Consider the following 17,450-nt stretch of genomic DNA (forward strand, 5'->3'; position numbering starts at 1 on the left):
CAAATCTCCAAAACACAGTACAAGTATTCCTCTAGAGTACTGAATGTTATTCCTTAAAACTTGAATTTGGCAATCCACTTACCCGTTCCCACTTTATTCCAGAAATGAGCATTGGTATTTCAAAATGCAAGCCATATCTGAATTATAAAAAGGCCTGAGAGGGCATAATCAAAGTACCTGTGCCAGATGCCTACATCCTCATCCAAAACTGCATTAGGGCTTAATGCATCTGGGAATACAGTACTCTATACAAGTCTACGTTGTACTGCTTGAATATTTAACCAGGGCCTACATAAATAGCAGTATAGCTTCTCATGACTGACATTCAGCGCACTTAACACGGTATGCTCTTGTGTAGTTTTGGGGTTGTTTTCACTTTTGGTGTTTTGGGGATACTTTTTTTTAATCTGTGCACCTGGGTTGTGACTACCCAAATACTTCGCCTTCCTTGTAGAAAAGTGCAGAAAACTCTCCAGCCTCCCATATGGAGAACTACATAAGACATGCACCTTGCAGGAAAAAGCAGAAATAACATAAGCCTTCTGTTTTCATTTACAGTCTAAAGCTTTAAAGTACCTAACAGTGGTTTCCAACTATAACAAGGAATGCCTCTTACTAAATGTTTCTGCATATGCATACCAAAACCAACTTCCTAATTTTGCCATCCAGAGTCATTCCAGTCTGAGTGTTAATATGATTAAAAGCATGGAAGACATTGTAAGAATCAGTAACTCTCAAGTTGTTTTTTTATACAGGAAGATATCAGGCTGTATTCTGAGTTCTGTATCCCAAAATGCCTACACTTTCATTTCAAACTGCTTTAGAAGTTTTTCAAAGCACAAAGAACACTACACTTATTTTAAGACAGCTGCAGCAGGTATTAAGAGTGTGAACATCAAATGGAAATGAGCTACACGCAAGTTGCTGGTTGCCAGCAGATTCCAGAATTGCTCTTTCAGTGACTTTCAGCCTACCCTAACTGGATGATAAAACATGCTAAAAAGGCAGTTTAGACCAAGTTAAACTATATTCTACCTGAAACTTGGAGCATAAACAGAGTCTCAGAGACCCAACTCACTATTAGTAACTTGTCTAGCTCAACTGCTTACCAACCCATATCCTCTATCCTAACACTAACACACATGCATCCAGCAGGCTCGGTACTATTTCAAAACTTATTAAAAATAAACTTATATTTTTGTAGTCAGTAATAACTGGTTAATATTTATTTGAGGTTAATCAAAAAGCAGAACCATTTCTAGTTCAGTTATAGCTATAGCAGGTCTGGACATCAGAGATTAAAATTTGCTTGCAACACCTATGTCATATGAAACTTCAGAACCTCCTTGTATGTACGATTTTGGTGTTTCACTTCATTTCTAAAAGATTAAAGTTGAAGAAATTTTTTTTTTTAAAAGGACCTCACCTCTAACAAGGAGTGCAAAGTGAGCTTTTTCTTCTTCAGTTGCCAAAGACTTCTGAAAAAAACCACCAGTGTGTGGGTAAAGAAGGGAGGATGTCTTAAGGAAACAGTACGCCACTGCTCCTTTTTCCATTAACACTACATTTGCTCAAGGTTAGCCAGGGAGCTTTACAGCTCCAGTCTGTAAAACACATCCTGACATAACTGGCTAAATTCCCACAGTCCCATTAAACACTACCTATATTCAAAAGGAAAACTCAAGCAATCAGCAACAGCTGGTTTTAAGAATAACAGCACCAAGAACTTCCCCTGGCCTGCTCATGAGCCAAATGAAACGGCAAAACTGATAATCTCAAAAACATTTAGCCTTTTACCAGCCTCAGTGGGCCTGGAAGCAAAACTAAGGGCAACTTCCCAAATATCCCACAGAGAAACTTTCTGCAGGTATCCCAGCACCACTGGATAGAGCTGCAGCAAGAAAGGACTCACATGACAGAGGGAGATCTAGTTCTCCCACATTGGGACTCTACCTCCATAGGTGCTCCCCAGTCAGTTTTGTGCAAGTAAAAAAAGGTATTGATGCTTTTTACTGCCTTGTTAAAGCAGAGTGAAAACTTAAGTCAAAGGCAGAGATAAGCAGCTTACTAGGACTTAAGAAAGCCAATAGGAATGGAAATGAAGACTCACATTACCATGAATATATTATTTTCAGGAGGTCTAAAGGACTATCATTTCCAAGTTGACAAGCCTCATGTTTCTTCGGCAGGCTTGTGAAATAGTCACTGTCTACTTATTCACCGAGGCCACTAGGGAGCGTTCACAGCTTCTTTTGTAGGCAAACACCAGCAATCCTCCAGCAGCATTTTATTCTAATGAACCTCGAACCCTCTTCCGCCAAAAAAAAAAGTTTGCTTTCATATACAAAATAACTCGAGTGCTTCCTCTAGAGCAGTAACTACACTCGGAGTAAAAGCCAAAGACTGCAGCTACTGCTGCATTTTTGCTTGTTCACTATGACTTAGCAAATTACTCTTGAAGGTACTATCCTGTCACATGCTTCAGTCCCCGTCCATATGACCACAACAGATATGGCCATGGTAATTTTTTGCCGACTCTCTCAATGCCACCCTATATTCCTCTCTGTTACTCACACCCCGATCTTGCCCCTTTTCCTAAAAACCAATACTTTTACTCATAAAAATCATTTACTTAACAAAGATGCAGGCAGATGCATCCCTTATTTTAGTAAGGAATGACGTACCATAGAAATCTCATTAAAGAAAAGCAAGACAAAGATATAGAAAATCATAGTGAACAACCACCACCGGAACTGTTACTTATCCCCTGGCTCTTTGAAACAGAGACTGAACCATTCTTTAAACTGCTACGGGAAACATTTTTGTAAAAAACGTCTAACATTTTATTTAACAGGAGTTTCTTACACACTGTGGAAATTAGAAGCCACTCCAACCAAAATACAAGGAATGTTTCAACACAGCAGATCTATTGCTTGAGCACTATTCCAAAAAGCATAATATGTAGTAGATAAGGGAAATTATTATCCTTAATTTCTCTTCTCTTGTTTAAGCTCCTGCTCAATGAGGGTAGGAGGGACAAAAAATTCAAAACAATTGTTCTTGGTTTCTTAGTGAAGACAAGACAACGACTAAGGCGTAACAGAGAACTAATAGGGAAGAAGGGGGGTGGGAAAGGCAGTTGGAGTATATCTCCAGAATGAAAGCAGAGTATTTAATCCAACTATTAGAAAGTGCAATTTTTTCCTCAAAACCTGAACCTAAGACAGTCTCTGGAGAAAAACACATTTGCATATTTATCTGAAAAATATCTTATTAAATAATTAAGTTAGTTAAGAAATTTAGCAACTACTCACCTGTCTGAACATCTATAACCATCTGATGGCCACCTCTCATCCCTGGTCGGCTGTCTTCTCCATCACCTTTAAAAAAAGAGGGAGAGGAGATTTAAACATTAGCACAACACTTTTTCCAGGTAGTATTCTTCTGTGCGTTACAGAACCATACGAAGTTTTATACTGAATTATCTGGTGACCGATAGTACAGATGACTTAAGTGAATACAGTACCCTACTGCAATTCTGAGAGCCTTGAACAGAGCTTGAGAGTTCCTGAAGCATGCAGGTCCATACAAACGAGGTCTGAGCTATCTTTGCAGCTCTCCAGCCGTGAGGACACAGACAACCTTTTGCTTCGCTTCCATCTCTCCCTACCTGAGAGCTGCCTGAAGGCTAAGCAGTGAGAACAGATACTCAAATGACAGGGCAATGTACCCATGGGATGGAAGCAAAGAGATATAGCATAGCTAGCTTTGCACTAATTACTTATTCTCACATGTAAGGGAATTCCAACTGTCCAATTAAAGCAGCTTTCCAACCACTTTAGGTATCTTAAGCGTTCAAGACAGGTGTCATCTATGGGAAGCAACATTAGAAAGGTAACCCACATTCTGCTAGAAGAGAAATCTGCTTGTATTCATAGATAACCCTTCCCAAGAGGTTTGTGTACGGTGCTCCACATCTGGCGATTGTCACCCTGAATCCTACATTTGCTGTACAACAGTGATTTTTGTACTCTGTAGTCAAGGCTGCTACTACAAGTCTCCTCTCAACGCAGAAAGCAATGGAAAAAGATTCTGTAGTTTAGATTTACTGTATAAGAGACCAAGACTTCAAAAGGTGCATCTCAAATTTAAAATACTCCCTGTTAAGACAATGTGTTTATTTGCCACTCTTTTCTGTACATTTAAGTTGACTCCATGCGTTAAATCCAGTCATACAGGTAACTGCTCTCATGCTTAACGTACATTCTGAGGTTTGTTTCTCAACTGATTAGCTATCCTTGAACTTACAGCTAGTGTTCCCGTAGTGTTCCTTACTCAACCAGAAACCAGTCCACATTTCCCTGACTTTGCGGGAAAATGCAAATTTTTCATAGGCGAAACCATTCCCTAGAACAACTGTTCTAGGGGAGGCTTTCTGGTATCAGTTTCTTGCTCAATATCCTCAAAGAAACAAGATACAACTGGCAGTACATGGGTTGTATCTTAAGAAATGTCCTTACCTTTGGTGCTTTTGGGGATGATCTGCCCCCAGCGAGGTTTGTATTCTTGTTGACTGATATACTGATTGAATAAGCCATCTGCAAAACAAAAATTTTGCTGTATAAAACGTTTATACTTCCATTATAGCAAAATCACTTTTAATGCAGGTAACTTCAGCCTAACTCAATCCAATATGCTACTCCAAAGCCTTCATTTTAAGTAAATTATCTATATATGTCACATAGTTTGTTAAACTTGTTACTGAACTAAATTTTTAACCACTAAAACAAAAAGAATACTCATTACTAGATCAATCAAGAATTACCCAGTTTTCCTGCCAGGTCATGCCAATTGTCTATAAATCTATAAATGTGGTGTATTTAATTAAGAATAGAATCCCTCTCCCTTATTTAAGCAAAAGGAAAGTTGCCAGTGCATGTAAAATTCAACCATTTTAGTACATGTTAAGTTAAAACTAGGTCAGGCAGCATCTCTGGGAGCTTCATCTAAGAAGAAAAGGGAAGAAAAGCAGATTGTTTAAATGCTATGATATGGGACAACCAAGCACTGGATGAAAAAAAAAATAAATAGTTTACATTCTCTTCAGAGAGTTAAGCAAGAAGAGAAACAGAAGACTCATTAGATCACTGGCCAGATATGCCAACTGCAGCATTTCTGTAAGAAGCATTAACTCCAGCACTCTATCCAAGCTCCCCTTGTGCCTTCTCCTCTCTCCCTCTGTGCACCTACCACACTTCACCTCTTCAATGTCGAGAGGCTAGTTCCTAATTCTGGTTACATGTTATCAGTCTGTCACATAAACGTTAATTTTTTGAAAAGGAGATTCATAACACCCACGCTCTCTGGGACTGCTCTTCAGTCTGGAAAGGGCTTAGCAGGCGTTTGGGGAACTTGTTGCTATTGTTCTTCAAATGTCTTCTCTAAAAAACCTACCTTACCTTCTGCAGGCACAACAAACTATTAGACCACTAATGGCCAGCCTCTTGACCACTGCTCACCTGGTTATATCCCACCCATCACCCCACCACCTCAAGACACAAGCTCTTCATGACAGGCATTTGTTCCACTTTTATGCATTACCTGAAAAAAAAATGGGAGTTCAAACACCCAGTTTACATCACTAGTACAGTGATAACTACCACAGGCAGATTGAGGACTCGGATGATAGATTTACATGGTTTTACATTGAAACAGTACATTGCACATACACCACCCAGATGTAGGATGCATTCGGGGTCCTTAATCACATAAACCCAACAGCTATGCTCTTTGCTAGAATGGTGCCTGGCAAACTTGCTCAGGAATCAGTTTTACATTCCCCAGCAGAGAAAGGAAAAATGAAATTACTAAATTGCATCTAATACTTTTTAGTTCTCCGACCCCAGTAATTGTGGCTTTGAGGGAAGAATTTAACAGATTATTAACGCCTCCATTTATTTATAGAAAATCCCTTGATAGGCATACAGACAAAAAAGAATAATCCTTATTGCACACATCCCTATTTATTTACAAAAAGGTAAAAATCTTTAAGCACGACACAATGTTCAGAGAATATTTTAAAGCATTTCCTGGCATCCTGTAGTTTGTCGTGACTGAAATCCAGGTTTTAATTTAAACCCAAGCCAGCAAGTACTTCCTGGGAGAAGACAAATACTCTATTTAGAGATCACCTAATAGGAAAATAAGGGCACTCAAGAGCTCCTGAAAGGTGCTGAATATGGTCTTAAAATACAAAACTGCTTTCAATTTTCATATTTCAATTTTCATGCTTTCAAATTTCAACACAGCTCTGCAAGTTTTTCAAATTAAGTACTGTGTGAAAGCAGGGCAGATTTTACTTTCACCGACCTTAGAGCCAAAAACATCAGCTCTCTCCTACCATTAGGTAATCGAGGAAAGCCAAAAGTTTGCTCAACATATGTAGAAAAGTGGTTTATTTTGATTTTAAGAGTAAGGTTCCTAACTCCCACTTCTTCAGCGTTTATGAAGTTGGGACAAGACGTGAGAGACTCTAAGCTTGAGATTTCATGAATTCTGATTCAGAAAAGCCAACTTCCAACAGAACAAATGCATGCGCTGTACAAAATCCCATACTGACTCAGACAGATTTTTCTAGCCACAAACCTAGACAGAAATCCAGCCTTTTGGTTATCATTAGAGCATTCGGTCTTCAAGACCGAATGCAAAACCATATTTATCCCTATGGCAGCCAAGAGATAATTGGACATAAATAGCTCAAGAGGATGAATTACACCACATACGATCTGAAAGGGTGATTTAACCTCTCTCCCATGCTCAACACCCACAGGCTGCACTTGTCAAGATATGACACTTCTCCCCTACTGTGCCTTCAGCCTCTTTTAATAATGCTTCTTGTCTTCCATGGGACACTGGTTTGGAAATACTCCAGCTTGCTTCCCAGAAATGTTTCTTTCTGCTGGGAGCAGTTCAACATTCATTCTACTTGCACTGCAAACCAGCAGCAGCTTGTTTTGGAAGCTGAATCACCACCTGTCTGATACCACCAGGAAAAAAAGGAGGATTTCTAGGTGGATTCTGTATCCGATGCCAGACCTATTCTAGCACAATCCTTGTTTCTTGCCAGGATAGCACTATTAACAAAAAGGTCTCCAAAGCTTCTGCACAGCACTGAAGATCACATCTAGGCCTGCTCAGGTTTGTCAGCTGTTTCCAATGAATCAGTAGTTTAAAATAAATTTCAAGACTCCTGTAGAAAAAAAAGTGTTAAGTGCAAGTTTTTAAAGAAGTCTTTTCCTTCGCTCTGGAGGCCTCTCATTTCAACGTCCACGTTTACTCTCTAAAATTACGACCAGAACTAGTACTTTTGTTTTGTACTATTTTCAAACCCTTTGCAGCAAGTTGTGACGCATTTCAGATGTAACAACATGAAGTTCGCAGTAGTTAAAGCTTAGTAAATTCTACCTCCCTGATAACTGAAGCATTTATTTTGTCAGCCAATTACAGGTTACCTAGAAAGGATTAGGACAAACATTGCAGACAAAAATATTTAACTTGCTGAAGCCAATCAGGAACAAGTTGTCTTAAGCTGCTTTTTAGACAATGTACATCTCTAGATGGGATTTCTAATACCTATTCACTTCACTGCCAATGGCTGAAAAAACTTCAGAGTGGCATTTAGCCCATAATTTCTGGGCATTGGGTTTGGTTTTTTAAGATTTCTCTTGAATCAAAGAAAAATACCCAAAACACCTAAACAGATTGAGGTTTTTGTAGTCACAAAAATCCTTCTAAAGAAAAGCTGAATACAAAGATGACACCAGATAAAAACCCAGCCATTACTCAACCATTCCCTCAAGACGTGGGAGCAACAAGGAAATGCACAAATTTTTTCCAGCCTCGAAGTTGTAATATTCTCTTGCACCTTCTTCTTAACAAAAATGAAACAAGTTCTGCTTTCAAATCCCTACAAGATACACTACTTCTACACAAACCCTACCATCTACTTACCATAGGCCTTGGATCCCTAGCAAGCCTCTCTCCTCCATATATCCCAGTACTACAGAGCAGCAAGCTAGCATCCATACTTTCTCAGAACTGAATCGAAATATATTTGATGGCAAAATTAAGGTATACGTGTCTGTCTAGAGCTTCCAGGAGAATACAACTGTTCCTGTGCATCCCAAGTTTTAGGAGGCATTCGAGCCTGCAGGCTGTGCATCACAACTTCTTGTTTGTCATATGGGGCTGACTTGTCAACAGATAAACACATATCACATACTGACACAAGAGCTGCCAGAAGGAACATCTCGGTCCCCAGAATGCTAATACAAAACTAGCAGATCCTCAATCCATTTCAAGCAGCTTTCTATGTCTACAGTAGCTGTAAACAGTTCAACTAAGTAATTTGCACTCCGCATACTCTCTGTAGGAATATTAAGCAGATTTTTTCTTCAATAATATAGGCCGTCTGAAAGCTATAGGAATGAATCCAAATGTGAAGCATTTGAACCAAGTCTGTGAACCAGCTGAGATTTAGGGAACCTTTTATTTTTGAGAGGAAGTCAGGCAGCTGCCAGAGTTTCCATTTGCCCATTTTCTAAGTGTAATGCACAAGTCAAAAGAATCTGCGGGAAAAGTGTGGCTGCCTGCCACTGAGCTCTCAAAAGAAATCATCTGGTGATGTGAGGTGGAAGACAGCGTTCATCATTAGCAATGCAAAAGAACAAGAGTTAGCTCTGCTAGCACTAATTCTTGACCACCTACTCTTTTTCTACATGACTAAGCCTATGGAAATAGCCTGCGAGAGATGCATCGCATTTCACTTTTTAAATACCTACCGCTGCAAATATTAGCCTCTACAGAAGACATTTTAGGCTGAACTGAGTGTGCAGTATCTCTGTCAACCTCATTGCACTTCTACTTGTTCCTTTAAGGCAACGAACTCTCAGATCAGCAAGAGGTCAGAAATTCACATATTCATGTCCACTCTGTTACAGAACAGTTCGCTCTTTGAACCATTTCAGGGATAATTTAAGGATCTGTGTATCTCAATTAACTCTACGCTTCAACTACACTACACGGACCATACACAGGACTAAAGTTAATCTGCTTTTATTTGGAAAAACAACACATCAGAGAGGAGTTCAGTTGTAAGAACACCCACACCTTAGAGACTAAGCAGCAAGCTATGGAGACTTCACAACAAAGCTGCTAAGAAAGTAAAATGGTAAAATGCTGGGTGCTAACGAGCTTCTTTCAAACAGAGGAGCTTGAAAGAGATGCTGAACTGAGTAAGGACAGGTAACTGTGGAGGACCACAGGGAACAGATGGTAGCAATACTATAGGAGAACGTGTTGAGGGCTGAAAACATCTATTCCCATCCTACCAAGAAGGAGGATCCAGCTGTTAAATACCAGCTACATTGAACACCTTGACTTGACTGTCACCTTGTACAACTCCAGACAAAACTATTCCAGCTGCAGTTTCAGGTTTTTCGTGGCTATCAAAAGAGGTTTGTCCTATCCTCGCCCCCATCGTAGTCCAATTAGCTCCCTGACCCGGTTTGCCACGTGCCACCACGAGCACCAGTGCCAGCAAGCAAGAGAGGGGCCAGGGGACGCACTGTCCTGAGTAAGGGCAGGACTGACCCAGTTAGTAAAACCTGCAGTTGTGTTGGCTTAAAGCAAATATGGGATACAGCCTCAGTGTCTCAGGATAGATGGCACTTCTCTCCAAAGGGTGCTAGGAGGCTAGAGAGCTTTAAATGGGCACAAAAGCTGAAGACAGCATAAAGAATTGCAGAAGGATGGGGGAAGGAAGATTAATGTATTCAAAGACAAGCAAAATCATTAAGGATGAGCAATGGAGCAACGGGAGATGCGTACACTTACATTTAACTTCAGCTAGCCAGGTGCGGGATTAAAAGGAAGCAATATAAACATCCTCATGCATATTATTCTGTCCCTCAGAAGCAGTGACAGAACTTAATGATGCTACTTGAAGACTCTCCTGCTAAGTTATCCACAGCCTGTTACTAGAAATACCTGCTTCTGTATTTGCTGGAACAAAAAAGAAGGACTGATAAAACAAGCTCCAGCATATTTCTCTAGTTTGCTTAAGCGATGCTGAGTTCCCCAGACTCTAAAAAGGGACACAATTACAAGAACCAGGGAAGCAGGATTATTCACATCAAATCTGACAAGAAGCAAGTGTCCGCTTGTCAGACAGTACAAGACCCACAGTTTTCTACCAGGCAAGTCCTTTGCCAGTACTTCCACACCTGGAAAAGCTGAGCACTGCAGACGGCAACACGACTCTCAACGTACAAGGGGAAACAGAAGCACCACCTCAGCTCAAGTCTTAGGGGAAAACTGCTGGATAGAACAAATGTGGTATGTTAAATATTTAAGTAGTAAAAGAAATCAACATACAGCAGCTCAAAAAATGAGGCCAAACACATTCACTTCATTAGTGCCCAAGAAAAAAAAGTCCATTTTTGAGAGAACTTATTCAGCACATTCTAGACCTCTGGTGAAATTTCATTCAAGAAAATTTCTACTATAGTCTGCAATGAAGTGGAAGGAGGACGGCCTCTAGGTATCGACGAGATTAAGCCACAACCAAGGCAGCAGACCAATGCATTGACAAAATCATCACCATCAGCATATAGCACCCCTCTGGCTCTCAGCAGATCCTGCCCCATATCGGTGGGCTCATCAGCTCCCCCCAGGCACTCATATCTCTGAGAAACACTGCAAAGACAGTAACACCAACCACAGCTCCCTGCTGCTTTCTCATCCTGCAGCCCTCACCTGCCCTTAAGATTCAGGGGGAAGCCGCCAGTTGCAAAATGCCCCTGCATTGCAGGAAGCTGTTCACGCTCCCATCCCAGCCAACAACACTACATTGTCTCAGGAGGGCAGGCAACACTCAGGAGGGCAAAGATGAACACTGGCACTTCTCAGTCTCAACACTTGTAGCTGCTCAGGGTGCTCAGCGCAGGGCAGAGCTCAGCTGTTCTATCTATATAGTTGAGAAACCTTGAGCCAAAACCCACAGAAAGCCATTTACTGCAGTTTTTGATGACCTGTTGCAATAAGCTCCCTAACATTGGGCTTAGTTGAACAGCTTACTCACTAAAAGATGATGGATTTTCATGGAAAACAAACCTTGATTTTAAAAGCTATCATTTCTATCGTATCCTGAGAACCACTTCCAACTTTAGTGGTACAAACCACACTGATGGAGTCAAGCAGGTATGCCGGCATTTATCCAAAAGGTATTACAAAATGACTGATTAGCCCAGAATTAGAAAAAACATCTCTGGTGCCAGATATCCATGAAATTGGTCCACTAAGCCCCTAACTCTACTGGCATCAGACACACGGTTCTCTTCTTATGCCAGTACAAGTTTCCCATAAAGAGTGACTGCACATAGTCAAAAAGCACTACACTCACAGCCAAGAGCACCTGTTTTGTCAGATTGTGGTCCAAAACTACTGCACAGGTCGTGGGAGACACTTGAGTGCAACAGCCCAATTCTTTCTGTATCCCATTCTATCAACAGAAAGTACATCTCTCCCATTTTAGGAGTTGAGAGCTGTTTACATGCAGTGCTTGTAAGGCAAGTTTCCAAGTAGAAAATTAATAGTAGTTACAATGAAAGCAGCTGCCAATGTCCTGCTCTGCAAGGGAAGACAGCCTCTGCCTCCAGTCACTGTGACAACTTCTAAATCATTCTCCAAGGACTACTTACCCCGTAGGCAAAGACAGCATTCGCAATTCAAATACAGCTGAGAACTTCTGCTGAAACACCAACTAGGTGGTAAGCTCTAACCAGAAGATACAGATCATTACTGAGAATTCAAGTTCTATGCTTCCCTGCTCACCACTCCAGTGACTTTTCTGGTAGTTATGCCCACCTTCAGCTTGCCAGCCACTTACATGAAAAACTTGTCTTTACCCAATCTTAAGTACACCACGTTATCTCTGGGGTAAAGAAACTCCAGAAGTAGCAGTGATAATAGATTTCATGACTTAATTTTCAGCCTTCATCATACACATACTCACAAGTCCAAAAGTTGACAGTACACTACGCTAGATATAAATAGCGCATGGACTAGCCAATTCTACTACTAAGTACATTAACATTCAAAGCAATAACATTTCAATGCTTTTTTTTTAAATTAATACACCAGCCCCTTCTGATTCTCTTACCATTCACAGCTTTTTCTATCAGTTCTTCACAAGCATCAAAGTCTCCCTTCAATACCAGTTTGTCATGCAGGTCTGTCAACATAGGGTGCTCCAGAGCAATCTTGGTTTTCTTCTGCAGCGACTCAAAAGCTTCGGTGTAGTTGTGCTGACGAAAATGCTTTAGGCAAAGGCGAATGGCTTCCTGTTCACGGTACTACTGGAACACAAGAAAACCTATGAGACATGTAGATTTTTCTTTTACCAGCACTGCTGGGAACTACCTCTGAACCTGCTTGGAGACAGAAGCAGGATCTCTTACACACGCTGCACATAAATTGCTCACAAGCTTACAGAGGAACGCTATATGAAAGACGTTACAAGCTGTGCAGGCATTTACTTTCCAACAGTATAGAAATTATACAACTTGATATCATCCAATTTAGTAAGCATACAAGAAGAGAGCGCACAGTATCCCAGATCTCTGGAGTGACCATTACTTCCCCCCCATCTGCTTGGCCCTGCTGTTCGAGGCCTACACAAAGTACAGAGCAGGAAAAAGCCTTCGCTATCAGCGTTACATAATTTGATTGTGTGACTCTTATATAACAAAATAATTTAGAAGAGTAAGTAGGTCACAGCTTTTCTAGAAGCAGAAGAAAAAAAAACACATGAGAATAGGAATACTTGCAATGACCACTGCTCCTGCAACAAAAAGGCAGAAGGCAGGGCTGACCCCCAAATCCTGCAGGTTTGCGAGGGTTTCGGATCAATGGCAGCAAGAATTTACATGCACGCCAGAGTTACATCTTCAAAATATTCCCATGCATCTTGAAGCAGAAGCCCTGCTTTCATACCGCAGATGAGCCAAAGCTGCTTATTTCCCACTCAGTGATGGGAAGGAGCGAGAAAGGCTACAGAAACCCACGCTGGGTCAAACATCCAGGCACAGAAACGTGAGGGAATAGTAAACTCTGAGTAAGAGCTACAGCTTGTGCTGTTAACCTACCAAATCATGCACTGCGTTTTCAAAGCTGCTAACAATATGCATAAGTAACACAGATTTTTAAGTTGGTAAGTAGCAGAACCACTTATTCTAAATAGACTCTTTAAACCTAAATTCTAAGGCATTCGAGAAAAAAAACCCCTCAATTTCCATCTTGAACACACATCTACTGTGGTAAAAAGCAAATTTAACTTAAGCATCTATAAGACTGATCTAATTACAGACAAAAGATTTTACTCCTAAATGGACACCACTGCTAAAAGTGAAGTTTATGGTATTTAAATGAACAGAATCTTTCTGAAAACCTGGAACTAACACTAACATTCAACAAAAATTAGTGCTCTCGAAATAATGGCTCTATAGCAAGAATCTCATAAACTGAAGCAGCTAAAAAGAAACACGGCCATGTGCTATATTTTTAGTTCTTAATCCATCAGTATTTCACAGCTGCAAATAGCCAGAACTATGCATTTTTAGAAAATCAGTTCCCAGCCCACATGAAAAAGGCCAAGGACACGTACCAATAAAAATGCAAGACTGTGGCAAAGGAATATTAAAGCTAAAACAAAGTTTTACAGCACAACTGGAAAAAAACTCTTTTTTTTTTTTTCCAAAGAGATACCTAAGACACTGTCTTTCAGCAAATGTTCACTTACATCAGTCAAGGCCAAAACCACATTAGATTCTTTGTTGCTCAAAGGGATAGCAAGCAAAAGGATAGCTGCACACCAGTAATAACCAGCTTCCACACTTCCAGCTCCTCTAGTTTAGACATTAGACAAAATTCAGACTTGGCTTATTTCCATTGAGCCTCTCATGACTGATAGACTTGGCTTGTAACAGATCGTAGAATCTTCATGAGTGGCTTTGTGCTCTGAGTCAGCGTGAGGACTATTTCTGGTTACGGAGCACACAAATGACAGTGTGGATGCAGGTTGGCCACTCGATGCAATATAAAAGTTTGTATTTAAGTGACATCATAGTAGTACTTCAGAAGTTAAATGTTAAAAACTTTTTTTATACAAAAGCATGTATAAAAAGTATATAAAAGGTTCCTTTTTAAATGCCATCATACAGGTTTAAAGACATCACAACCTAAATAGCAGCTTTGATCTGAAGCTGTAAATAATTCCTATGGTTAAAAACGTAACAAGAGCATGAGACTAAGATACTAACACTGTCAAATACACCAGTAGAATTAAAAATATCTAAGTGTTCATTATCAAAACCAAAAGTGATAGCCATCAATAAACTGCCACTTCTTAGTTAGAATCACAGAATCTTTTAGGTTGGAAAAGACCTTTAAGATCATCAAGTCCAAGCATAAACCTAGCACTGCCAAGTCCACCGCTAAACCATGTCCCTAAGCACCACATCTACACGTCTTTTAAATTCCTCCAGGGACGGTGACTCCACCACTTCCCTGGGCAGCCCATCCCAATGCTTGGACTAGTTGAAGTATGCCCAGTCTTCAGTAAAAGCAACGTGATAAGGCTTTCAGGCAGCAGTAGGCTGAGGTGAACAGCAAGGAGAAAGCAGTAGGGAGGGAACTGAGGATTGTGCTTGCTGCTTTGAGTCCTGATCTGTTACCTCCAACTACACTCCCTTCAGGAAAGGGACATTTTGTTGGTTGAAGCACACACAACAAAAAAAGGATGGGCAACTTCGTGTAGAACCTTCCTCTCATCTGATGTCTCAGGCAGTAAAGAATTATTACATTTCAAAGCTTTTGAGACTTCCAAGAACATGCATGAAAATATTCACACCATTCTCAAAGAACTGGAAGAAACAGGTCAACCTTTCTACCCTTCCACAAATATGGGTCAGCACATATATCATCCTATGAGGATCCAGCAACAGCGGCCTCTCAGGACTGTGAGAGAAGAACATCAGTGAGACATGCCCTCATCACCAAAATCTTGGCAACTGATCCTAGTAGAGCCCAAACAATCATGACTAAATTTCTGCCTTGCTGCTTTAGGGCTCTAAGCTTTAGAAGAACAATGCTGGCACCCCTTGAAGAAGCTGTCACTACACACACGCTGACCACGAAAAGTGTCGATTCCATGGGTAAGATGGAACAAAACAGATGCTGACATCATCATCAGATGGCTCCTGACCAAAAAAAAAAAAAAAAAAAATCAGACCTTCCTGATTGCAGCAACTGGTCAAAAATGCCAGAGACACCACCATGTGCACAGGCAGCAGAAAGAAGTACCAAAAACCATCAGCAGCCTCTGTCAACCAGACTTATCAGAATGGGACATCAGTAATCAGCAGACTAATGACCACAATACCACTTTAATTATAAAGCAGCTACAGACAACTTCCACTGTGACTGTTAATGCTGTTTTTAAATGCTTCACGAAGAAGCTTGCGATGTTGGTATAAACATGTATGAGCCAGATAGCATGGCCACAGGGTTTCTTTACCATACTGGCAACACCATAAACTGGTGAGGGAGCCTTAGTACTATCACTCACAATCTTTATCTCCTTTTAAGTTTTCCTTTCTGGAAGCAGGGATACGCTGCTCCACTACCCAGTCTTATTCAGCTGGGAAGGACGTCTTCTCTGTAACACAATATGAATTTCATGAATTGTTCCAGAAGATCTATGCATAAAAAGCAGCAACAAAATGAATTCTGCTTGTCAATGTGCACTTTCCTCCCACAGGAGAGGCATCTGTTGTACTCAATTAAATACGGTTTATACAAATAATGTTTAAAACCCTTTGAACTTTCTGTCTATCAAAGTGACAAATGGTATAAATCATCTCATCTCACAGTCCAGTGGCATCAGCTCCCCTCTGTTCCAGAGTATTCAGCAAAATGACAGTAAGAGGGAAACAGCAGAAATGCAAGGAGCTGCAACAGGAAACACACCGATGTGTATTCTCTTTAAAAGAAGCTCATTTTTACACCCTGTAACAAAAGCTGCATATGTAACCCAAAAGGCTCTAGGCTCACATACAGCTCTACAGAAGGACTGGTATGGTAAAAGAATGACTAATCAAAAGGCAAGAAGAAGGAGAAATAGAATCTGGCTTTGTTAAGATTCATTTCCCTTCCAATACAAATACCATTTTACTAATACTGTCCTCTTTGACTCAGTGTTCCTTTCTTCTATGTTTTTCTTGTGATGTCTACCTAGCAAGTTTTTTTTGTAGGGTTGGGGTTTTTTTTGTGTTGGTGGTGGTTTGGGGTTTTTTTGGGGGTGTGTGTTTGTTTGTTTGTTTTGGGGTTTTTTGTTTGCCTTTTTTTTTTTTTAAGAGAACAAGCAGATACAATTCAAAAAGATTCACTTCGAGTCAGTCAGCCACGTGGTTTGTTTTAACGATGTGTGTTTGGTGTTTTAACATCTGATATCCAAGGAATGAAAAGGTCACATAATTGCAGTAAGAGAAGTTTCACAAGACTCTGAGACTACAAATCTTCAAACAAACAGGCACCTAAAATTCAGGCCTACCTTGCTGTACCAGTTGAGGCACGGTTGGACCACATCTGGATCATCAATGCCATTAAGTTCAACATACCAGATACTAAAATTGAAGCTAGGTCCCCAGGATAAGAGAGGAACTGGAGAAGAAAGGAAAAGGAGAAAAAGGATGCATAAACATCAAACAACCACTGCATTAGTCTCATTAGGCTATACATAGTACTATTTCAACAGAATGTTTTTAAAGGTTACACAAAATTCAGTATTTCTGATTTGACATAAGTTCTAGTTCGTTTAAGTAAGCTTAGGAAAATTACCATATACGTCATGTTAAAGTTGTCATTTAAAGCAACCTGTGCCGAGCAACATTAACACAGCAGATCATTACAAAGCAGAAGCTTGCTTTAAGCAAAAGAGCAAAAATACTATCATTTAAAACAGCTCAAAGAGGCAACAAGCTTTGACATGGATGGGAATCACGAGCATACTAACGACAGTATTTGCTCCTCATAGTACATTTATTTCCACATTTGTCAGCAACAATTATTTTTCCTAATGGTGAAGACAAGAAGCTTGGGTATTTTAAATTTTACAAAATTAGTAACATCTGCAAGTTGTGGAGGAGGGAGGGAGGGAAAACTGTCAGTTTCCAGTTTAAAACTGTATCTGATTTTTTTTTTTTAAGCATAAATCTGTACCGCTTTGGGGCTAATACTGTTTTATCTGTGTATTGGAACAAACAAAATATTAAATGACCTGTGAAACACACTTCAGCCTCTCACCTAAGGCTTCTCTACCACTCTGTTAACAT

At 40.2% G+C, this 17,450-nt stretch overlaps 1 protein-coding gene across 2 annotated transcripts in view; it reads right to left on the reverse strand.

The window, feature by feature from the left end:
• MKLN1 (muskelin 1) overlaps positions 1-17,450 on the reverse strand; it is a 101,088-nt gene that overhangs the window by 52,947 nt on the left and 30,691 nt on the right. The window contains exons 5-8 of one of the 2 annotated variants that reach the window (XM_075516969.1): positions 16,670-16,779; positions 12,221-12,413; positions 4,521-4,598; positions 3,315-3,380 (exon numbers count right to left, since the gene is read on the reverse strand). In XM_075516969.1, coding sequence (XP_075373084.1) covers positions 3,315-3,380; positions 4,521-4,598; positions 12,221-12,413; positions 16,670-16,779 — 447 coding nt within the window. Of the gene's footprint in view, positions 1-3,314; positions 3,381-4,520; positions 4,599-12,220; positions 12,417-16,669; positions 16,780-17,450 lie in introns of those variants that run through there. The other variant, XM_075517061.1, reaches the window with a different exon arrangement.

This window comes from Mycteria americana, chromosome 1 (genome assembly GCF_035582795.1).
Source record: "Mycteria americana isolate JAX WOST 10 ecotype Jacksonville Zoo and Gardens chromosome 1, USCA_MyAme_1.0, whole genome shotgun sequence".
Lineage (NCBI taxonomy): Eukaryota > Metazoa > Chordata > Aves > Ciconiiformes > Ciconiidae > Mycteria > Mycteria americana.